Source organism: Ochlerotatus camptorhynchus, unplaced genomic scaffold (assembly GCF_037179485.1).
Source record: "Ochlerotatus camptorhynchus isolate MF236.1 unplaced genomic scaffold, CSIRO-AGI_Acam_v1.1 ptg000367l, whole genome shotgun sequence".
NCBI classification, from domain to species: Eukaryota; Metazoa; Arthropoda; class Insecta; order Diptera; family Culicidae; genus Ochlerotatus; species Ochlerotatus camptorhynchus.
In genome coordinates this window covers 2,864,730-2,889,514 of record NW_027040855.1, presented here as the reverse complement: position 1 = coordinate 2,889,514, position 24,785 = coordinate 2,864,730, and the positions used below count along the sequence as shown (strand labels likewise).

The 24,785-nt window shown below is 37.1% G+C and overlaps 1 protein-coding gene and 1 long non-coding RNA gene across 2 annotated transcripts in view; one reads left to right on the top strand and one right to left on the bottom strand.

Annotated features, from left to right (window-relative positions):
- LOC135709898 (uncharacterized) overlaps window positions 1–24,785 on the bottom strand; it is a 248,361-nt gene that overhangs the window by 172,634 nt on the left and 50,942 nt on the right. The gene's annotated exons all lie outside the window — the stretch shown is intronic.
- The window catches only part of LOC135709932 (larval cuticle protein A2B-like), a 37,767-nt gene continuing 14,406 nt past the window's right edge, over window positions 1,425–24,785 (top strand). Inside the window, exon 1 of the mRNA XM_065232380.1 lies at window positions 1,425–1,569. Within this exon, the coding sequence (XP_065088452.1) occupies window positions 1,558–1,569 (12 nt within the window). The 5' untranslated portion in view covers window positions 1,425–1,557. The remainder of the gene's footprint in view (window positions 1,570–24,785) is intronic.

Sequence of the window (24,785 nt, the reverse complement as noted above, 5' to 3'; positions counted from 1 at the left end):
GTTCAGAAGATGATTATGAAGCTGTCTCGGTGGTACAATACAACCGAGGTACACATAATTTCGAATGTTGAAACTTTAGAACAAATTTCCAACAAAATAATTAACAATTTCAGACAAAAATCGTTGTAATCCCCAATTGAATCCCATTATATTTAGATAATATTTAGTTTTAAGGTGACAATTGTTATAATGACATGCAGGTATAGAACACTTGTTTAAAATACTGAATTGTCAAAGCAAAAACAATGTTAAGAGACTTAGGTATAGATCAAAACAATTAAGGCTGGTAAGTTATTGTTAGTAGCTGAGGCACTTAAATTAAAATGAAAAATTTTAATTTTGGAACAAATAAAGAGTTTAAAAAACTAAATCATTTGATAGAGCAAACTTTCTCTACCAGATGCTGGTGTCGGTTTATCTGAGTGAGTCGTTATCCGAGAGAAATCAACATTTTAAGTCATTGTTTACATTCGGCGCATGATCCTTTTCACATGTTACTAGCTCTATAGAATCATCAAATTTGAAACAACACTGCATACCAGCCTTCCATCAGTGCTACTCTTGAGTCCCCAAACAAAACAGTACATGACTTTTCTCCACCGAGCGAATGCGCACCATCGTTTGATCGCTGACAAATTGAAAAGTATGATTTATCACAAGAGGGAAAAAATAAAAGGCCCCAGCGACTGGATAAACGTATGGTCAAGTGAAAAGTAAAAAAAAAAAGAAACCGAAACCGTCGTCGTTGACGGTCACCCAATACTAAAACAACATTTGCCTATACAACTCAATTGGACCAGAAAGTGCTCTACTTCTGGTTTTTCGCTTTGGGGCGACCGACCGAACCCCGTTAATCCCATCGATGGACGAACATACGTACAGAATGTCCTACTGTTGAGGATTTGGATTCGTTCGTGGAGGTGGAGCGCATGCATCGGTGGTGTTTGTGCGCGCTTGTGACAGATTACAAAATGTTACAAAAGTGCAGTTCAACACTAAATGCGTCATCGTCCTGCGCCGCTCGCTCGCGTCGCGTTTCACCCCGAAAATCGTTTTCTGATCGTGGTGCGGAGGTCGTCGTCGTCGTCGTCGTTCGGAGAACTTATCGGTGCGTCTCGATCTTGTGAGATGCATGTAAGTGAGGCGCTCAACCAGCGGACACGTGTGAAAGAGAGCCGACGCCGCTGTAGAAGGAAAACACGTTGAACTTGCAACAAAGTGGGAGAACTATTCGCGCATTGACTCCGCCGAGATTGGTTCTATATGCGTTACGGTTTCTGTTTTGTTGTTGTCCAAGGCGTCGGGTGGGGTGAATTCTCTCCTTTTGATAAAGTTGACTTCGTCGTCGTTGGGGTTTTTTTTTTATACATCAACGACGTGCAACTTTTTCACGCACCACGCTGTGACAACAGCATTTCTGAGGTATATAAAGTGCGTAAGCTAGCCCAGAATGGTATCAAAGTTTAGTTAACCAGCAACGTTTCAACACGGTTCCCATCCTTGCCAGTATCAGTCCTTCCGCAGAGTGTTGTTCAACTCAGAACATAATTGCCGAAAATGTTGTCTAAGGTGAGGTGATTGCTAGTGATATGGGAAATAAGTGTTCATTCGAGGGGCTCCGTCAGACAGTGAGGAATTGTTCAACTGCAAGTGAAAAACGAAGCCTGGCTTTGTAGTGTTTTGAGTGAGACCATCCGAATGCTGTTTGTCACCAGTAGAAGTTTGAACTGAGAACAAGTTTTCAGTTGTTGAATATGGTATTAGTGAGGTTATATGTGAAATGATTTGGAAAACTAATAATGTGAAAGTTTTAACAAAGTTTTCATTTTACGTAAAATTTGAACATTTTTGTAGTTTAATGTTCACATGAATTTAAAGTGGTTTGTGCAAAGTCAGTTTTAAACCGAATAAGTTAAAATTTTGGGAGGATTAACATAAAATACAAAATTTAAATAACTATAGTTCCATAATTACTTTTCGTGGAAAAACTTTTGAAAGAATTTGCAATTTTAAGTAAAAACAAGTGCTTTTTTCGTGTTGGGTATATTCACCACTGCGACCCAGTGCTGTGGTTGTGGTTAGTCGCGGGTAGTCGACGACTACTCAGCTCCAAACCGACAAAAAAAGTTTACAAAATAGGTAAAATACAGCAATCCAATCCAGTAACTAGCGTCTCTGATATACATGTTCAGGTGGATATTGAAAAATCGGTAAATTTGAAATGGCAAGCGCCCCTGGTAGACAAGTTCAGGGAAAAATTATCAAAATCGTAAAATTTTAAATGGCTTGCGCTTCTTACAAACACATTCAGGGAAAAATGGAAAACAATGTTCAATTTGAAATGGCTACGCCCTTGAAAAAAAAAATTAAAAAGGTTATATTTAAATAGCTTGCGCCTCTGGTACGCATATTTAAAATGCTTAAAACCGTTCAATTTGAAGTAGCTAGCACCCCTGATATACATGCACAGGAAAAAAATAAAAAAAATTTTGAATCTAGGAAAATCTGACAAAATACGAAATTTTAAATGGTTAGCGATTTGTGGTAAAAGTTGAATGAAAATGCTAAATTTAAAATGGTTTGCGCCCCTGACAAACCTAATCAGAGAAAAATTGAAAAATTAATGTGAAGTGTATATACATATTGAGGGATACAATAAAAGAAGAATTCTAGATAGAGCTGGAATTAGGGCGTAACAGCTTTGGTAAACAATGACTTCTCTCGATGATTTCTAGAAATCAAAGGCTCGCCCACTCAAATCAACGTTATGTTGGTTGGCGTGGGGATGCCTTGAGTTTCGAGAAATCATCGAGAGAAGTCATTGTTTACAAAAGCTGTTACGCCCTAATTCCAGCTCTATCAAGAAATATGCATTTTAAACGGCTTGTACCCTTAATAAACATGTTACGAAAAATTGAAAAAAAAAGTTGTATACTAGCACTGAACTGTTAAAAACGGTGCAAATCTTTATTGGCAGAAAAAAATTGGTGCTACTTAGTGGCGTAAAATAGATATTTTTACATGATAATGCTTTCCAAATTATTTTACGGTGAGGTTTGAGAGAAAAGTATGGAATCATATCAAAAAAGCTAGAAATCACTTCGAAAAGTACTGAATCGCTTCAATACAGTTTGGAATCACTTCGGAATGCACTGAATTACTTGAGAAAATAATGGAATCACTTCATAAAAGTTAGAAATTACTTCAGAATGTTCTGAACCACTTCAGAAAAGTTTGGACTCACTGTGTAAAGTGCAGAATCGCTTCAGAAATGTTTTCAATCACTTCATAAATTACTGAATCACTTCGGAATGTATTGTATCACTTTAGAAATGTTCAGAATCACTTCTGAATCGATTCAGAACAGTTTGGAATCACTTCAGAAAGTACTGAATAACGCCAGAAATCATAGGAAACACTTCAGAAATGTTCTAAATCACTTTAGAAAATACTGAATAGATATGCTAGGAATGCTCGGAATCACTTACTGAAGTGTACTGAATCATTTCAGAAAATACTGAATCACTTAAAAATTCGGAATCGCACCAGAAAGTACTGAATCACTTCAGGAATGTGTGGAATCACTCCGAAAAGTACTGAATCATTCCAGATAGTTTGTAATCAGTTCCGTACTGAATACTTCGGAAGGAACTGAATCACTTTTGAAAAGTTTGAAACCACTTCTGAAAGTACTGAATCACTTCAGAAAATCTCGGAATATTTTTCAGAAAGTATTGAATGACTTATGAAAATTTCTAAATCTCTTTGCAAAAGACTTAATCTTTCCTGAATGTTTGTAATCGGTTCGGTAAGAACTGAATAATTTCTGAAGGGACTGAATCACTTCACAAAACTTTGGAAAGTACTGTATTAAATCTCTCAAGTTTGCAATTACTTTCTCTATAACTGAATCACTTTGGCTGAGTTACTTCAGAAAAGTATGGAATCCCTTCAGAAAATATTTGATCACTTCAGGAGAATTTGAATCACTTTAGGGAGCACAGGTTCGAAATCTCTTTTTAAAATACTGAAGCACTTTAGAAAATCTCTAAATCAGTTTGAAAGTACCGAATTTCTACAGAAAAACTTCAGAAAGTACTGAATTACAGATAGTACAGACATAATTTAGCATGAGAATGATTAACCGCTCACGGTTGCTACTCCGTTATTACCAGGTCACCTGTATTACATAGAGAAGCAACAAACGATGCGTGGCACTAGCATCTGCAATGTGTAAAAACTGGTAGTCACATGCTTTACGATAGGTAATAACAGCGCCGGCCGCGTTCAAATGTAGGTCAATTAGGGAATGGATAGGAATATGTTGACCTGATTCTCGCTTTGTTGGAAACCGAGAAATCCTCCTCACTACCACGATTTTTTCAATACCTTTTCAACAGGATTCACTTAAGAGAGTATTGATTCTTATCGCTAAGCCATATTAGTAGCCAATTGTGACAAAAAAAAGTCTCGATTTTTGTAACATAGATGAAGTGCAGTCAACTCTCCACAACTAGATGTCCACTAACTCGATTTCGAGTTATGGAACCATAGTTAAAAAGAATGTCATGGCTACTGCGATAGCGAATTTGTATGTGATTGTTATTTTATAACTCAATGGTCCCTTAAATATCGAGTTGTATTGAGTGCACTGTAGTTATGTTTCCAAAAACGAGATCTATCTTTACTGGCATTACATTGCATTAGGAATGTTTGGAATCACTTTGGAAAAGTTCAGAATCACTTCAGAAAATACTAAATAACTTGAAAAAAGCTTAGGACATCTTTGGAAAGTAATAGACCAAATTTGGAAAGTAATGGAGTAATGGAGCTTAGCACGCACATGATCATTTCGAACAGTACTGAACTTTACAAAAGTTTTAAATCACTTCAGAAAAAAAATGTAAACACTGGATCCGTGTATTCAGCTCATAATATATTTAATAACTCTGAAAAGCTTCAGTTTAGTAGGGAAAATGCTGAATCGCTCAAGGATTGACTCACTTCACAAAGTGATACTTTTTTTTGTTATTGATTTATCTTTTCGGGAGTAATGCCACGAGCTCTTGGGAACGCCTGAAACATGAACCAGATATAAACGTAAAAACTTGGCACTGAAACAGTAAACGTATTGCCTATTAAGGTTTCCAACGGTAACATCAATTGTAACAGCACAAACATCTCTGGTTGATATTTCAAAGATTTGCGTAGTGTATATTAGGTACCTATGTTTTCATTGAAATTTTTTTGGTTTTTGGATTTAAGTATAATCATATCCATAATCTTGCCCTTATTAAGTCTCAAACTTGAGGCTTAAGAAGGGCGACCAATTGCCTCGGAGAAAGCATCGATAAAGTGCAAATGTTTTACAACATACTATATCATCTAGATAAGACACTATTTGAAACAAAGTCATCAACATCAGGGGCGGATGTTCAGAGTCTTCCTTTTCTATGCCACAGAATCGACACATATCCTCTTGAAGTTTTCCTTTTAACTTCAAGTGATATTTACATGGGCAGTGCCCTGTTATAAGCCAGTATAGACACTGAGATCTTTCTTTAATAATTCAAGAATTTAGCTAGTCATTGAAATATTCGGAATTATGAACCGTTTCGACTGCCTAGCAATGGAAGTGTTGTTCCAATTGGTCTCCACTTTCATTTTTTTTTTTTTTCATTTCTTGATCTCCATTTTAAGAGAACAAGTAGAAACTCCACAGAATGGCTCTGGTCCTATGAATTGCAGTGATGATCCTAGCCTGGCTAACGTGTCGGCTTTTTCATTCCCTTCAATTCCACAGTGGCCAGGAACCCAATATAGGTTTACTTGGTTTTGACAGGCCAATTTCTGAAGTGACATTGCACATTCCCATACAAGTTTTGAATTGCATGTTGCTGATTATAAAGCATTTAATGCTGCTTAACTATCAGACATAATGCAGATATTCGAATGTTTATAATTTCTGCGCAAGCACATTACAGAGCATTCAAGATTTGCTTGAATTTCTGCCTGGAACACGGTTGGCCAGTAACCCATAGATATTGAGATATCTATCCTTGGACGAGCTTCCCCTGCTCCCACACGATTGGTCCCTGGACCCTGGATTTATGTTTGGTCCACCACTTTTCCAAACATTACGATAAAATTCTGCAGCAATGTATAAACGATCGAAATTATATTTTTTTTTTGCTCCATCCAATCTTTATGTTTTAATACAAGAGAATCAATATCAAACATTTTTAGAATACTGTGTCCTGTAAGATCTCCTTCAAGAAAGTACATTGTTCGTTGATCCCTTAAAGTTCTCCTTTCAGCTTCTAATTGGATAAATTTATGGAACGGAAACAGTTAAAGTAGAGCATCTTGTGACATACTCGGTGTGCTGTTCATTGCCCCAGTCTTTGCAATCTCCCCAGCTTCCTCTGAGGCAATTTGTCATCAGTTTTCTGCCACCAAACCAATGATGTGTAGTATATTCTGGGTCTTACAATCGTCAAATAAATCCAGTGGATCATTTTTGGTTTTAGGCCCCATTTCCTACCAAAAGTTGTTTTTACTCATCCTAATCCATTCGCAGATACTTGACTGTTCGTGAAAGTTCTAAAGAAGTTTCTTTCAATTTTAAGTTATTTATAGAAAATTTCCTTTTCCGTGTGAACGGTACAATAGTGGTCTTAGAAGGGTTTATATGCAACCCTTCTTTAGTGCACCACGACGGAACATAATTTAAAGCAGTTTGCATTCTATTTGAAATGACATTATCAAATTTTCCTCGTTCTATTATGACTATGTCATCAGCATATGCTTCTAAGTTTTTGAGAAGTTCGTCAACTATTAAGATGAAAGTGGATTGGTTTAGAATGACTCACTTCATCGATTTTTTACAAAATAACGCAGCGCTCAATCGAAAAAACTCTTCCGTGAAAAATTAAAGAACTAAAATGGCTATCTCTAGCAATTTTTACAAAATTGATTTATTGTTTAAATTTTCAGTAAACCATTTTCTAAGTTCAATTTTAGGACCACAACCATAGTGGTCGCTAACTTTGCTCATGAACAAATGATGAATCAGTTACACAAGTATTTCGTACGAAAAGTCATATTTCACTCCGAAGACAACATATATGTAAAATTCATTATTTCATTGCAAACTATTTTGTTGTAACGCAATTCCAAGCACTAGATTTCGTTTTCCTAAGCAATCAACTGGCTTTTGAATGCATCTGTGCGTAAGCATGCTCCAGGTTGAAGAACAATGTGATCTGGAACCCTCGCACAAAACAGAGATGCGAAAAAAAAGCCACACGACGGGGCGATCAATGAATGAATTAGCAAGAAAAACCATCAGCACCGTCATGGCGTCAGCAGGATCAAGCTAGCGCGTGACGTTTTCCATTCGCAATAATTGATGCATATTTTAAGATATCCATTGGTATTTCAATTCGAAATATTTTGCAAAAATTATCGATAGTTGAAAACGGATGCTATTCGGCTATATCGCAAGAACTCTATTATGGAAGTGCTAGAAAATAAATAGTTAAAATATTTCTAAATAGAGAGTATTTCTAAATCGTGTTGCAAACGCGTGTATTTGTGAAATAATAAAAAAAAAACAATTCAAGTGTGTGTATGTGTAAGCTAATTTAAGGATACTCTGTGAATATTTCAGCCTATTTGATGGAGGTTTTCTGATATATCTGGATATTTTTAGATATTAATGGAACTATTCTAGAAATCACCCACCTTTGCCATTGCTAAATGAAATATTTTTCAAATCAAAAGGTTCCTCAATTTTCACATGTTGTTTCACAAGTATTTGAGGATATTCTGCGAAAATTTAAGTCTATTTGATGAAAGTATTCTGTTATATTTTAGTATTGTTAAAGATAATTAGATAAATTGAACTATATCTTCAAATATTGTAGAAATCATCCACCTTTGCCATTGATCAATAAAATATGTTTTAAACCAATTTGATTTTCAAATTTATCAAGTTGTATTACACAAGTATTTGAGTATATTTTGTGAAAATTTCAGCCTTTTTGATGAAGGTATTCAGATATATCTTGGTATTTTTAAAGATAATTAGGTAATTCCACGAACTTCAGCGTAACTTCCCTGAATTTCGGCAGAACTTCCCTGAACTTCGGCAGAACTTCTCTGAACTTCGGCAGGAGTTCTCTGAACATTGGTACGACTTCCATATAGTTCGAAAAAACTTCCCTGAACATCGGCAGAACTTCCCTGAACTTCAACAGAACTTCTCTGAATTTCCACAGAACTTCCCTGAACTTCAGCAAGACTTCCCTGAACTTCGGAAGGACTTTCCTGAACTTCAGCAGGACTTTCAGCAGGGCTTCCTTGAACTTCATCAGGACTTCGCTGATTTTCGGCAGGCCTTCCCTGAACTACGGCAAGACTTCCCTGAGCATTAGTAGGACTACCCTGAGCTTGGAATCTTGGAATTGAAGTTGTCATTTCAGTAGTAGAATTATTATAATTATACAATAATATTTTGTTTACGAATATGTATGTTCAAAATTTCAATACTTCCCATTTTTCTAATTTGCAATACTTGTTGGTATTGGTGTATTTTGAATTTGGGTGTGGTTTGAACGGGTGTGGATTCAGTATCAACGGAAAAGCATTAACTTTCACCTTAAAGACCATAAAAGAGATGAAAGCATACCTCCTTGAGGACACCCTTTTACAGCTCTAACTGTTATGGATGAGCTTCCAAGATTTGCTGAAATTTCTCTTTCAGAAAGCATCTCATCAATCCACTTAACGATGCTTTTGTCGAATCCACGCTTCAACATAGTGTTTTTCATGGAGTTATAAGATGCATTATCAAATGCTCCATCAATATCAATGAACGCTGCTAGTGACATTTATTTTGATTCAAAGGATTTTTCAAGTTTTGTAACAAGCGTGTGAAGAGCTGTTACTGTTGATTTACCAGCTTGATATGCAAACTGATATTTGCTCAAAGGAATTGTTATCAAGTACGTTGAATTTATATGGTGATCTATTTTTTTCTCCATTATTTTTAGCATAATGCAAATTATGCTTTAGCAAATTAATAATAAACTGATCGGCCTGAAGGATTAAGAAGAAGTTTAATCCTTTTTATTAGCATTCGGATTAAATATAACCTTTACCTTGGCGTCAAAGTTATCGAAATATAACTTAAATTCACGCAAAAGAAACAAACGTAATGATCAGAGAAATTGAAATAAATCTACACTGACGGAAAATTTCATCTAGAAACAAATCTCCATTCGAAAAAGGAATGCTATCCCAAAGAGCCGATTCCAATTTGAGTCAATTGAACACTTTTACTCCTACCAAAGATATGCATCGGGAAAAAATATGTCAATGCCGGAAAACTATTCTCATCAATTGCATACAAATGCAAATCAGCATGCAAACTTGTTGCCCCCTAGTTGCCTGGTCTTGAACCTTCGTCGATCCACCGCCTAAGGGTACGCGCATAACAAGGAGACAGAACAAAATCAAACAATCCAGTCGGAATGTCTTACGTTGTTCTTCCCTTCTTGCTGCGCTCCACAACTCTTCAATGCAATAAAACTGCTTCAACAAAACTATGCGGACATCCAGTCTTCGATGGCAAAAACTTTCCATCGGAAAAATGTAAACACAAAATGTTTTCCTAGCTTTCCACTTACCCTTGCAATGATGCTGGACCCGGCGTCCAGCATCACTGGATACGGTGACAATCGCAAAAAAAAAACAACAACTCCAAGGGAAGCTAATTTAAGTTTCATTTTCTAGTGCTACAACACCGAAGCATTTGCGAACCATCCTTCTGGGTTCCTCGTGTACTTACTTTGTGTGTTTGCAACTCTGTTTGCAGCTTGTGCTGGGTGGAAAATGAGATTTCCACCAACCTATATTCCATGCTCCAACATCGTCGCCGGGGAGATTCTTTGGCTGCAGGGAAAAGTCCCTCTCGAACACGTGCATCGGTGGTTTTGAAAAATAGAAAATTGGTTTTCGTATGAGTGCAACGGGCACGTTTACTGGTTGCCTCAGATGATTTTAGTTTACTTCGGGGGGAAATCAATGGAGGTATTGATGGCAGTTTTGTGAAAAGAGGAAGTTTTCACCGATGGCGAAACTTATGAGTGAAGAATATTGTAGCCGGTTCTCAGCCTAGTACATGGACTCGATTCTACAATGGCTATTGTTTGTGGCCCCAAATTGGAATTCGACGCAGCGGTTAAGTGGTATATAATGCAGCAGACTCATGTTGTAGAGTCTAAAATTGCTTTCCCATATGATTCCAGTTCTTTATTTACCATTCTCTTTAACGGATTGAATCACTGTTTCCACTAGGTAGAGAATGTTTTTCATATTCTCTCAGTTTCTCGTCTGTTCTGTTCTGCTGCTGTAAATGTCAATTCAATATGTAAAGTCACTTTGCTAGGGCTACTCGTGTTCAACTGGCATTCGCTATATGAGAATAACGATTTTTATTCAAGAGTGTTCGAGCAAACATTTATCCCGTTCGTTCGCAGCGTTATGATTTTGTTCTGGATTGATCCTTGGTGTAAGGCCTTTATATCCTTTTAGAAGCAATCTGTGCGAACTAGATGTGAAATTCTTATCCGGAGCAACTAACTCATGAAATCTTTTGAAAAACGTTTTGTCGAGAAAATTCAATTGATTCCGGTAAATGAATAGCTCCAGAAATTAGTCAAGGAGCAACATGAAAATTTTCAAAATTGCCTTATAGCAGCATTTCTCAATTTGCTGGTCTGTGCTCAGACGAGTCATGAGATTCAGGTTACCTTGTCATAAGCCAAGTAACCAACAAGCCCGCTAATTCAACTTTTTGCAAGATAAGGCTAATATGCGGCTAATATAAAGCTTAGCATGCCTTATTTTAGCCATGTATCAGTAGACTGATGCAAAATTTGAAATTTTCGCTCCACAGTGCTCAAACGGTTCCAAATTGGGTCCTGCTTAGCCTCCCAAAATTTGAACTACTTTAGTAAGAAACTGACGTGGCAGAAACCATTTCATGTTTAGATGGGAATTACTATGAGAAAACTTATGTTTTTGTTCATATCTATCTAACAATTCACCAAATCACTATGCTTTTAAAAATGCTAACAGTGATTGTAGCAAACTTTCTTAGCTACAACTTTGTGGAAAACCACTTTTCAGTCAAACGTACGGATCAAAATTAATTAATGATTCAAGTCACTGATGTCTTATGATTATGCTCATTCAACTGTTCAGAAGGCAACATGGGTGTTTTTGGTTAGAAGAATAGAGCACAAATATCATGGCTACTGTGTCACACTGCAGAATACAGTGTTGCCCACAGTACAGCTGCTTGATCATGCTATAAGATTATCAATCTTTTAAACAATTAATAACTATTCAATTTGAGATTTGGCTGAAAAACGATATTCCGCAAAGTTGTAGCTTAGAAAAACTCCCGTGAGAATAGTTATAGAACTTTTCGAAAAAGCAATATGGAAAATGGAAAGAAGACAATGGTTTTCCCATAGTTATTTCCATGTAAGCTTCGAATGATTTGTGCCAATTCAGTTTCTTACCAAATGAGTTTAAATTTTGGGAGGCTAATCAGGACCTGATTTGAAAGCGTTTGAGCACTGTGGAGCGAAAATATCAAATTTTGCATCAGTCTAGTGTATCAGCCTTATACTGCAAAAAGGCGGATAAGTGGGCTTCTTGGTTACTTGGGAAGGCCTTATTCGTTTTAGTCATGTTGCCTTGAAGTTAGAATTTTTGAAAAATAATTTATAAATTTGATACACCTAATTTAAAAAATATGAGAGGGGTAATTTTAATGTAACTTATAAAACTCAAATCTTACAGACATTCCTTAGCAAAACGTTGTAGTGGTTCTCCAAATTTCGTAAAAAAAAACTGTAGTTTTGTTCGTTATCGCAAAACATTAGACCCGTATAATTTTATTTTGTCGTTAGGGTGACCATTTCCATGTAAGGGTGGTTCAAAAACCGTTTTTTTTTCCAAAAATGACTTTCTTCAAAAATTTATAACTTCTGAGTCACTAAGCTGATTTCCAAGAAAAAAATATGAATTTAAAGTAAAATTAAAAGAATTTTTGGAAAATATAATCATATTGGAAAAAATGGGATTTTTTATTGAAAAGCATTGTGTTTTTTTTTTTTGGTTTTTGTTTGACAGAGTGCGTAAGATGTTTTATATTTCTCTATGGAAATTTAGGCTTTTCTGTACTACATATCAAATAATCCGCGATATGTTTTTTTGAGTTATATTTTTTGAAGTTATCCATTTTTGGGTGTTCGTCAATTTTTAACAAACATTTTTTTTGACCACCCTAACATGGAAATGGTCACCCTAATGATAAAATATAAAAAAAGGTCTAATATTTTGCGATGAGGAACAAAACTACCAATTTTCACGAAAATTTTGAGAACCACTAGATCATTTTTCTATGGAATGGCTGATATATTCTTAAAAAAATCCTTAGCAAGAGAATTTGAAAATTTTCTGAATAATGATGAAATAGTAGACACTCTAAATTTCTATAAAACTTTCTTCTTATCTTTCTTCTGCTCCTTCTTCTTCTTCTACTTCTTCTTCTTCTTCTTCTTCTTCTTCTTCTTCTTCTTCTTCCTGGCATAAGACGGAATAATTGTTGAGGATTTAAGTTCAATATGGAATAGCCTTATCTATCCTTCTATTAATTGCTGATTATTCGCTTTTGCAAACCAGCAAATTTTCTTCCCAATAGTTAAGAAATTATTTTTCGGAATTGGGCCTAGTGACCGTTTGGCCTTACTACCGTTCGGCCTTATTAGCGTTCAGCCTAGTGATCATTCGACATACTGACCTTTGGCCTAACAACCCAGCATCTGCCCTGAGCATTCAATATACAGTCAACTCTCCACAACTCGATGTCTACTAGCTCGATATCGAGTTATAGAACCATAGTCAAAAAATATTCCATGGCTACTGTGATAGCGACTTTGTGTGGGATTGCTATTCTATAACTCGATAATTCTATAACTCGATGGTCCCTTCAATATTGAGTTGTAGAGAGTTCACTGTAACCTGTTTTAAAAATCTCATGATATATAATATCTCAAATCTTACAATTATAAATTAAAGGAACGGACCATTTCCCCGAAACACCAAGAACATGTTCTGATGTAGTCGATTGGCCCTGGGTACCCAAAATGACCACCACTTATCATTTGTTTTTTCCTCTGTTCGGGACCTAACACCACTGTGACCAGTAATTTGATCTATTGTAGTATATCCCGTGTCCTTAGTTTAGTGCATGTCGTATTACTCCATCACTATTGAGAAATGATTTTTTTTACAGTTGTCATTTTTGCATTTATCGCAAGGATCCGACTCTAATTGAAAGGTTCCGCTATTTATACCCTTCGAAGTGTTGAAACACCCTCCAAAGGCGCCCCCCTCTGTCAGTCAAAATTGGATTCCTTAGCAACAAAATTAAGGAATGACACCGGTAATGACCATGCATCAGAATCCTAGTCTTAACCACTTCAAACTAGAGAACAACGAATAGAAGATTAGGAATCACATAGATGTTTCAAGATCATTCTCGATGGGCAAAGCCGAGTCTTGTCACTATCAACAAGGCATAATAAGTAACAAGGACTAAGATGTGTTCCTTGGATTACTGAAAAATCCTGTTTCCATAGTTTGAAGTAGTCAGGACTAGGTATCGGTGGTAGATCTTACATCCCGTACCACGTACCACGAAAAGGTGATTTACCCACGTTACGGGGCGCCTAGCTTCGGCTGAACATATACTAAAATTGGAACCACTTATCATACTTTTAAAGATTCTTCGATTTTAACATCAACATCACATAATTCAGAAGCTCTTCCTGTGACATATCACATTAAGGAATCAAGATAACACTTCATAGATCATCGACCAATTCGTTCCAATTCGACCAATATTGTTCCAAAAGTTTACGCAGTATCTAGTACTGCCAAGAGTTCTAATAATAATAGCGACGCCGGTGGTGTAGTGGTAAGCGTGATTACCTCTCACCTCAGCAGGCCTGGGTTCAATCGCAGTCGGTGCCGTCGGGATGTTCTGAGGCATATAACATCTCTGATCACGCCTTCGGAAGGGAAGTAAAGCCGTTGGTCGCCGGTTCATGAGTTGATGGGTCGATAGGTAGGGTCCAGGTGTGGGAGCTGCCTTCCTGGCGTCGGTAGCATTGGTGCTCAGCACGAAAAACAAGATCGACGGAAAACAAATCAAGGAAAAAAAAAATTCAAATAGATCTTGAATTTTCGGTAATTTATGTTACGCTCGATGTTATGAATGATGGCGTTCCTTAAGTTGGGATTTTATTTTAAAAATTCGAAAGTTCTCTGAGTTCCGAGAGTTTCTGGATTTGTGAAGGCTAAGCCCAGAACCTGGTAGTTAAGGTGTTAGAAGAGTTTCTAGAGTTTTGGACGCTGCAAGAAACTACGCAAGCTGATATTTTACACAAGAAACAACGAACTCTTGCAAATATTCCGGTATGGTACTCCCGGTACAACCAGCACTCCGGAATTCTGGGAATTGTTGAAATTTATGGAACCTTTGGTCTTTCAGTAGATTACAAAACTCTTTGAATCCCGGTATACAAAATTATTGTACTCCCATGACTGCTTCCACACCCGGACGACCAAGATTACCAGGAGCTGAAAATGATAAAGGTTTACGGAGACTATACATTTCCCTGAGTTCTAGGAGTTCTAACTGCTGGGGATGGCCCCAGTGTAGTGGCTAAGATCTAAACCTCTCAGACTAAAGTCACAAGTTCAAATCTCATCTCCGGACAAATCACGAATGACCCATGCGTGTTAAAGAGACTAGGAAAAAAATCCTGACAGATAACAGAGTGAGAATAAAGAAACACAAAAAAACGATAATGAGCTTGGACCGCCAATTCAATATTAGGCTGCCATCTCCAATCTGATTAACTTTAATCACTGTTTTGCGTTTTGTATCCTTCTGGTACATGATTTTCTCAATGTCACGCATGTATGTCTCTTCTTTGAGAGACCACGATACGGTAGGTTTCTTCTAACCCCCAACTTCTACCTCACGATGTATATGTGGTTTTACCAAGGTGTAAGTCACTCAGCCCATTGTGCTGAAATAAGATTCGACACAGCTTGGGTACATCCATCGGCACACCTTCGGCATACTTTGGGTACACCTTCGACACAATATCGTAGGTAATGGATTGTTGTAAATAAAATGGGACTACTACTGGACAACTGTCATTGAATTTGTTCACATCACTGTTCACTGTTTTTGACTGAATATTCAGGAACATACTCTAATTTAATATACCAGAGGAACTCAGACCAGCAGTTCACTCATAAAACTTATCTAAATACGAAATTTAGGTTCTAGAGTGGGCTCAAGAGAAAGAGGCCATTAGTACCCTTAATTCAAATAATGCTGCAAATCACACAAAACAAACTAAAGAAGCCCATTCATCATCCTCTATAGTCAGTCTCCAACAATGTTCCCCACCGGTTCCAACTCTTTCCGGCCGCTGATAGACCGACACTTTTCACATCACGAAAGGCTAGGTTTCTGGCCTGCCTGTGAGGGCATTATAGAAGACAAAAAACAGGACTTTTAGTATCCTATGAACATAAAACACCAACACCAGCCACTTCCCACGTCATCCTCAAGCCGAATAATCCTTGTGATTTCAAACCAAAACATTCAAGGTGTCAGAAATACCGGGTTGCCGGGATTGGTATTTTACAAAAAATCGCAGCTTGCTCTATGACCGGCACAATCGGCACACCTGCGGCCCACTGACAAAAACCCAAGATTGGTGTGTGGAGTGACCTACCCCTTAGGTTTTACAATCTTCAAAAACATCTCCATCACATCTGCGACCGATTCCTCAAACATCTTTTCTGGAATTCTATTTGGTTATTGATTTCGAAACCGTTTTGTTGTCGCTTATATTTCTTCGAGAAAAAAATAGCAAAGAAGAAATATTTATACTTTTCTGGTTCATCATCAATACCACCAAGACTATCATCCGACGAACTTGATAACAATCTTGAACGCTTGCTTCAGACAGCAGTGTATCCGCCACCTTCTTCAATATCTTCATTCATCAGTTGTTCTATATTCATATCGTTATCCATTGAACTGAAAGAATACAAAATGTAATACTGGCCTTAAATTGCAATATGTAATGGAATAGAGACCAGTAATATTTTTACCGTACAGTGATTGTGTATCAGTTGTTCGAATGGTATTCGTTGTAAATATTCTTCTCTAATATAGATTTACGTTTTCTCTGAGGTGTTTGTAAACATAAAACATAGAATGACATGGCATGCTTTGAAAGCCGCGTTTTTCTTAATTTATCTTAGTAGGCCTGAAGCTACGGCGTACACATTTCAAATAATTCAACTATATCCCGCTCCTTCCAGGTTGTCAACTCACCATTTTGTAGCCCACCTGAGCTGATTAAGCTGGTTTGAATATGAAATGTCGTTGCCTTAAGATAGCTTTATAGCCACCCTAGAGTTATGGGTCACCCATAATTATGGACCACTTCCAGTTGATTAACACGCAGAACTGACTGACCCATAATAGTTACTAGTTAGCCCATAATACTGGGGTATAAATTTGTTTTGCAAATACAGTCAAATCATCACAACTCGATGTTCACTAACCCGAGTTAAAGATCCATAGTAAAACTTAATGTCATGGCTACCCGGAAAAAAAAAATAATCATAAAATACAGTTACAACGAAATCTATTGTCAACAAACTATCTTATTTTACGTATATTGTACAAGACATTTTAACATATTGTTATTACAATAGATGTACAATACGTCCGATATTGCAAAGATTTTCAACAATAGAACAATATTACAATTAACGGTAAATGGCTCAAGTTTGTTCGGGAAAAAAGTGATTTTCGTATGGTTAAGATACATAACAACCCTCTTGTTCTATTGGTGATTTCCCTATTTACCATAGATTATATTGTGAAAGTAATAAATTATATTGTTATATTATTGTTGAAGACAGTAAGATTTTTTTTTTTCTTTATTTAAGAGGTTTTCAGTCTAAAGGCTGATTCGCCTCTAGTAAGATTTATTGTGAATACAATAAATTCTATTGTATGGTTACAATACATTTCATTGCACCTCTATGGTTCTTTTTTAAACGGGTACTGTGATGGTCAGTTCCTATGGGATTGTGTATCTATAACTCGAAAATTCTATAACTCGATGGCCCCTTCAAAATCGTATGTTGCAAAAATATTGTTTTTTCACCCTAAATTCCATTTTACAAATTTGTAACATGATTTATAAAAACAATGAGCAAATGTTATCATATCTAAGAAACAATTTTGGTTTTATCATAGTCCTGCAGGTCATGATTTAGTTTTGAAGAATGCTTTGAAACCTTTATAAAACTTGCAATTTTCTTGGGTACTTCTATTTGAGTAACTTGCAAACAAATCCTAATTACATTTAAGTAATCATTTGGTATGCATTTGAGCTTCCCTTAGCCCAGCTGGTAAAGGCTCAGCTTTTGAGCAAGGCCATGCTGTAGGTTCGGTTCCCAGTTAGACCCCGGGATTATTCAAGATGGAATATTTATAGACTTCCACCAACATAAAGTATCATTCACAAGTAACAATTTTTGTTTTATGAGGGTTCTGTAGACCATGATTAAGACTTGTAGCATGCTTTAAAACCATTATAAAACTTACAATGTTATTTGGGTTGTGCTTGCAATATACGCATGCAAAATTTGCATAGGACTAGACAACTCTTAATTAACAACTTCTTAAGTGCTCGCTCAGATGTAAAGTTCCAGTTGCGTTGTAAAAGTCATGAATCAGAAAAAGAGATTGTTTATATAAGTTTAGAATTTCAACATAAATAAATATTGAAACTTTCAAACGTTCCTCTCAAAATCAAACAGTATACAGCTTTAATTTGTCGATCATGAAATCTTGATTACTTTTTCAAAGGGACGTAAACAATGCATTTGATCGTCAATTCGGCGTAGCTGGCAACTCGCCCACGCATACTAGTACTACCATCCTATAGGGGAAATTTTCCCCTACATGATAGTGATGTTAGTATGCGTGTGTGAACTACCAGTTACGATAAAACTGACGATCAAATACATTGTTTACAAAAGCTGATACATCCCTTCGAAAAATTAATCGAGAAATATGTGATTTGACTTGAAATATGTCAAATAGTGTACACGGTCTTTGAATTTGACTCATATGTGTGTTCTGTTTACTCCAAGGATTGAACCTGATTACTGAAGGACCATGCACATTACATCCGTTGCTGATACGTAGCGGTAAAGAGACAACCAAATCTATTGTCTAAATGTCAACCGCAACAGATCAGCAACGGATGTAATGTGCGTGGGCCTTGAGTAGATGTTTACTCAAATATGCGAAAATGTTACTCTTATATAGGCATGGACAATCATTTCGTGCATTCATTTACATTAATTTACCTCTAACTTTTTTCATCAACAGAATTTCCTTAATTATATAGGGGAAATGTCGGCTTCGGCAATACCTTAACATATTATCGTCAGGGGGTAGACAAAGCCCCAGAGCAGTCAAATTTGGCCAATAGATGCTCTGAAACACAATGTATCCACATCCCAAAATTGAGCTCTCAAGGACGTTGTTTACCCCCTGACGATAATAGGTTAAGGTATTGCCGAAGCCGTCATTTACCCTAGGAAGCTTTTATAGGTCTTAAAATTAACTAAAAGTTTTGTAAGTAACCTAAATCAGTATCTCTTATGTATGATGATCAAGAGCCAACAAAACCCATCATTGTGATTCAGTGAATGTAAATTACATTGACTGAAAAACAATAACATATTCTGCTCGTTCTAGTTCGTCATACATTAAAGATACAGAGTTGAGTTTTTCAAAAAGTTGTAGTTAATATCAAAACCTACTAAAGCTACATACATCATATTATGGAATTTAGTAGATGAAAAAAGTTAGAGACAAATGAAGGTACATGAATGCACGAAATGAACTTAAAATGATTCTCCATGCCTGATCATATAGGAATAAATGTCATTCAACTGTAAGTGATTTTTACTGTGTCTATGAATGATCTAGTTGATAGTGAAATAAAGTAAACGAAACTTATATATGAGTTAGACTCCACAGCCGTGCCGTGTATGAAAGCATAAATCTTGAGAGCAATCTTTTTAACAAGTGACTCATTTATGTGAAATAGATCACATATTACGACTTCTTACGTCATTTTAAACTTTTTACTGTGTAGTTATTTGTTTTTTTTTTACTTTCTCTAAGAGCTTTTAAGCCACGATTTACTGTTTTATTTTACTAACTTCTACCGTTATTTGAGTATTCCAAAATATGTAATATTAATTATAAATTAATATTCATTTGGATCATCTTCTATTTGCGAAAGGCAAAAGTCCCGAACAAAATTCAACACAACATCGATTTATCCTGTTCATAGAACGCTTGGCTGTTGACATCCTACATGGTAAATCTATTATAATGTCATTAACTATTCTCATGGAAACACATTGACACACGGGTGCATATATGACTAAAACATAAACCAACAACTCAACTAAATGAACTTCACCAGGAGTCGAGTGAAAGCCTGTGAAAAGCAATGATGCCCTTTCTGCTCGTCCAATAAGGTACCTAATCGAAATTCAAATCCAAGCTTACTCGCTCTCAATAAATACGCCCACGTGCGTAGAATCGATCGAACGACCGACCGACCAACCACCCGACATCGGAGCGGCCACTTTCCGCAACAGGTAATTCGAACATCGAATTGCTCTCAGTTTCCCACGAGTTCGGTTTAGCAATCTCGCAATTTCTGCACCATCATCCAGTGCTCCGGGCTTCTCTCGATCAAGGTAGGGTAGAACAGGCCAATATGCTTTTCCATTGCTAATTCCGGGATTTTCTGTGAACAAATGCTGCTTGTCACATGCATGTATTAAAAAAGCTATGGGAAAGCTATGAAAAAGCGCATCGGGCGTTTTGCCCCGGGTGCGTTTTGGACTGCCTTCCCCTACCCCCATTTTTCATGAGCCATGCCATTTTCTTTGTCTGCTGGGAAAATGACTGTTCTGGGGGTGTTGTTGGCTTGAAAGCATGCATTTATTTCTATTTGTGTCCGGATGTTACTTTGGCGCCTTTGCCAAGCGAGAGAAGCAGCCCACCATTTGTTTGCATTACAATTGTTCCAAATGCCGGCGAAAAGTTGGAAAAGTTCCCAGTAATCTGTGGCACTTTTACCCAAACGATGAAGCGATTCACGGAGGGAGGAATTTGATTTAAATTCATTTCCATCCCCGGTCGTCCCCGGTACGGTACGTGGGAGGATTACTAGCTCTCTTCAGTAGAGATGAGATTAAATTGGTCTGGGTCCTTTCCTTGAGCCTCCGCTCATCCGTCGTCCGTCGCGCCAACCTCCAATCCACTGATTAAATATTGACAAAATGCGGATTCGTCTCTGTTCGGAAGAATGATTGCCGCTGACAGCCCGAAGATTGAATAAATTAACCGTATTTCGAAAATTCCTAGCCACATTCGACTAGAGCAGTCCAATCGGATATTAGATATTATTCCACCGAAAAAAATAAATAATTTGGATTTAATTGCGCCACTTGGCGCCAAACCGGGATCACCGTAGTATCACCACCGCAAAGTATGCTAAATCCATCAAAACAAAAAAGTTGTTACGGATAGAAAAAAAGAGCCGCCATTTTCCCGGGTTCATAAATCAAACATTTTGGATGTAGATTTATTTTCTCATCATCCTGGACGCGCGCTTTGACGCTCTCTATGGAAAGCCATTTGAATATCCAATCTTGTCTCGTGCAGAGGAACACAAAGCCTCATGCATGACATTGAGCCGCTGCCGTTGCTGATGGTTCAGGTGCGAGCTCGACCCGGTGGTAGTGGTAGTGAGGAAGGGGGGAAATTATTTCGAGGAATTGCGGTGGCATCCCGTCGGCTGATGGTCCCGATTCAATTTCGAACGGAACCTGCACAATATTTCAGCATTTTGATGAAGCGGGAAGTGCGGCAACTTCTCGGCTTGGATTGCAAGCCGCATTTGCATGCATTGAATTGTTGTGGATTATGAGAGTAAGGGAAGGGGAAGGGGTGATTGGCGCAGGGAAAGTACTGTGAAATGAAGCAATATCGGTAGAAGAGATTAATCTTCTGGCAGGAAAGACACGTTGAAAAGTTGATGTTGAAGGCCATAACATATACCGCTCAGACAGAACTTTAACATATGGATTCGGAAGAAATGTCACTTTTAAAAATGCTCATAACGATTGAACGCTTGCAAGATTGTTGATATCAGTATGTTCCAGATATAATTATTATTATTATTATTTAACTTTATTAATGAGGCTTTCAGCCTTGGGCTGGTTCGCCTCCATTCCAGATATAATACATGTATAACCTTCAACTTAGCATACTTAAATTCAAATGTCTCTCCCTTTACTATTAATTGCCAGCCACATTTGTCACGAAAATGAACCACAGCTGGCACTTTCGGAGTCATGGGGATGCGTCTAAGTGCTGATATTGAACGGATTTTCCACGCATGGTTCCTTTTTACCTCTATAATGATGCGAAAAATAAATGTTTCATTCTTTCGAAGAGCTTTCAGTTTCTAATAGATAACACACGATTTTATACAGATTTATGACATGCTCCATTTTCACGACCATGGCTGCTTAAAATCGAAAACGAATGAAATTTTAAATCTTACTATCAATACAAGCTGATATTTGTACACACTTTAACACACACATATTTGAACATATATGTTTATATATATATATTGAGAATCGCATACTTGTGAAATCGGTGACAGTTTTTTTCTGAATCACGCTGTATAGTCAAAGAATCTTCTACCCCTTACAATGCTTTCAGTCTTTAGTTCCAAAAGGACGAACTAACAAAACAAAATCGAAAGCCACCTATTTTGGTTTGGCTGTAAAAATAAAATATTTATCCGATTTGGATAAAGCTGGTTGCTTTTATTTAAATTAGTGTGAACTGGGTTGGACCTGAGTAGCCAGGCCACCTTGAGTCTACTCCAAACAAAAGAAGACAATTTTTTATGAGTTTTTTTAAAGGCATCTTAGTGGTACTAACAATTATCCAAATATGTAGCATGATTTACATAGAAATAACGACTCCCTTATGAACGCTGGAAAGAAAACCATCGCTCTGATTTTTAGCACCGAAACGAGAAACAGGATAAGGTGGGATAATACGCGCTGGTTTCAAAACAAATTCAACAATTTCTCACCCAGAATTACTAGGGTGGGTGAGCCAGTAGTGGAGGTACTAAGCCAATTTATCAAGTAAAAAATAAATATACGATGTACACACAATTGTTATATGCCAATCTATAGCTTTCAACCTCTATTTTGATAGAAATATTTTACATTGTAATAAAATTGCATAACATTTTAGAAAGATCGTCCTCCATTAATAGAAATACTGTTCCAGTAGTTGTGGTAGTTGCTAATATTGGTTCCTATAATAGTGGAATGCGTTGGTTTCTTATGGGTTCCACTATTATAGGAACACTACCCTAATAAACAAATACCATAAACGAACAATATCCCGGATGGGTCAACTATCCCACAAATGGTTTGGATGATACCCTGAACGCGTCGTTAAGCTCTCTTTTATGGTTATTTGTATTAGGGTACCGCAACTAATAGGTGCAAAGGAGTGAAAATCTTAAGGAAAATTAATTATTTTCCATCACTTCTTGGCATATTTTAAGTTTGAAATATGCAAATATGCTTTATTTTAGGAGAGCTACCGTTGAAAAATAATCTTATCCGGATCCTCCTCACTATTCCGGCACAACCTCCATACCGCAACTATAGGTACACCACTATTACTGGAACACCTGCCCTATACGCAAACCAAAAATTTATTACTATGAATGTTAGTTCCATGTCCTATCATCCTCTGTTCATGAAAATCGCAGCGAATGTTAGAAGTTGACCCTGCAGACGATGCAATGATTTTTTAATCTTTTTTTTCTCCGTGTTCTGTATATGCTTTCACCTACACAAGCAAGCATTTGCCTTGATTGTTATGTATAACATGGTAGAACGACGCACACACTTGCCTCGATTCTCTCCAGTAGAAAAGCAGAACAACAGAAATTAGCACTTTTGTTTGCTCTTAAAGTAGTGGAGAAAGCACAGGTCTGATAATCGCAACGTTCGTGGTTCGAGTCCTGCAGTCGGAACTTTTTTTTCGACATGATTCATTTCACTCACTAATACATTTTTCTTTCTCCATTTTCTTGCATTGGACCGCAGCTCGGTATATTGGATCTTCGGTTCATGCGGTCTCCACTAATATCCTCTGATCATGAATCCCACATAATTGTAAACGAATCTTACACCCCCCGGTTGGATGTAGATAAACTGCTGAGATATCAATACACACTGTAATTGGCGAGCACCCACTAATGGGTGAAAAAGTAACCAATTCGCAGTAAAGTGATCGGGAGTAAAACGTCTTTACCTATTAATGGGTAAAGAGTAAACAAGTCAAATGATGGGGTGATTTGAGGCCCTTTTTCAAATTAGAGAATCGTTACAAATGGGTACCAAGTACGCATTTTAGCATCGACTATATGTGGTTGACAGGGATAAAGTCCCCCTGGGTTACCTCTTATATACTTCTCTCCTCATCCTCATCGGCAGCATCCGTTGCAGTTGGCAGAATGACCTGACGCAGCTGCTTTATTTCCGTTTTGCTACCCGTTCATGGAACTTTTAAAACCATATCATCCAGGATTTCTCTGCTAAAGGGCACAAATCAAAATCCATAAATTGGACTGTCAATATGTTCGGAAATAATTTCTTACATTGAAATTCTCTTATTGTTGGTTATAGCACAAGGAGACACGAACTCGTTGACCGCTTCGTAAACGACAATGTCTTGTCACAAGAAAATTTTTACCTATTAATGGGTATAAAAATACTCATGATAAAAAAGATGGGTATAAAAGTACCCTTTATTTGAAAGCTTCATAAAGTATCTTAAAATGGGTACTTTTATACCCATTAATTGGCACTCGCCAGTTACGGTGTACCAATATGATTGACACAACAGATGTGATTACAGCGATTTATTTTGTACACGGCAAATGGATCTGATCCATATTTGAGTCCTGTTCACTCAAATTCGCAAAAGCGTAGGTCACTCACAGAATGAGTTAATTTTGACTCAAATATGAGTGAATGTCACTCATATGTATGTGAGTGACATTAGCTCATATTTGAGTAAAAAATTACTATTTTAATGAGTGACCAACCCTTTTGCGAATTTGAGTGAACGGGACTCAAATATGAGCTAGATTCATTTGCCGCGTATGCAGGAAATCAAACATGTTAATTTTCACAAAATTAGATCCTTTTTTGAAAAAAAAAATCTAGATAGAGCTGGAATTAGGGCGTAACAGCGTTTGTTAACAATGAGTTTTCTCGTTAATTTCTAGAAATTCAAGCCACGCCTACACAAACCAACTTATCCATCTAGTAGGAGAAGTCTTCCCCTACTCGATGGTGACGTCAATTTGCCAGGAGAGCCATGACTTTTGCGAAATCATCGTGAGAGGTCATTGTCTACAAAAGTTGTTACGCCCTAATTCCAGCTTTAT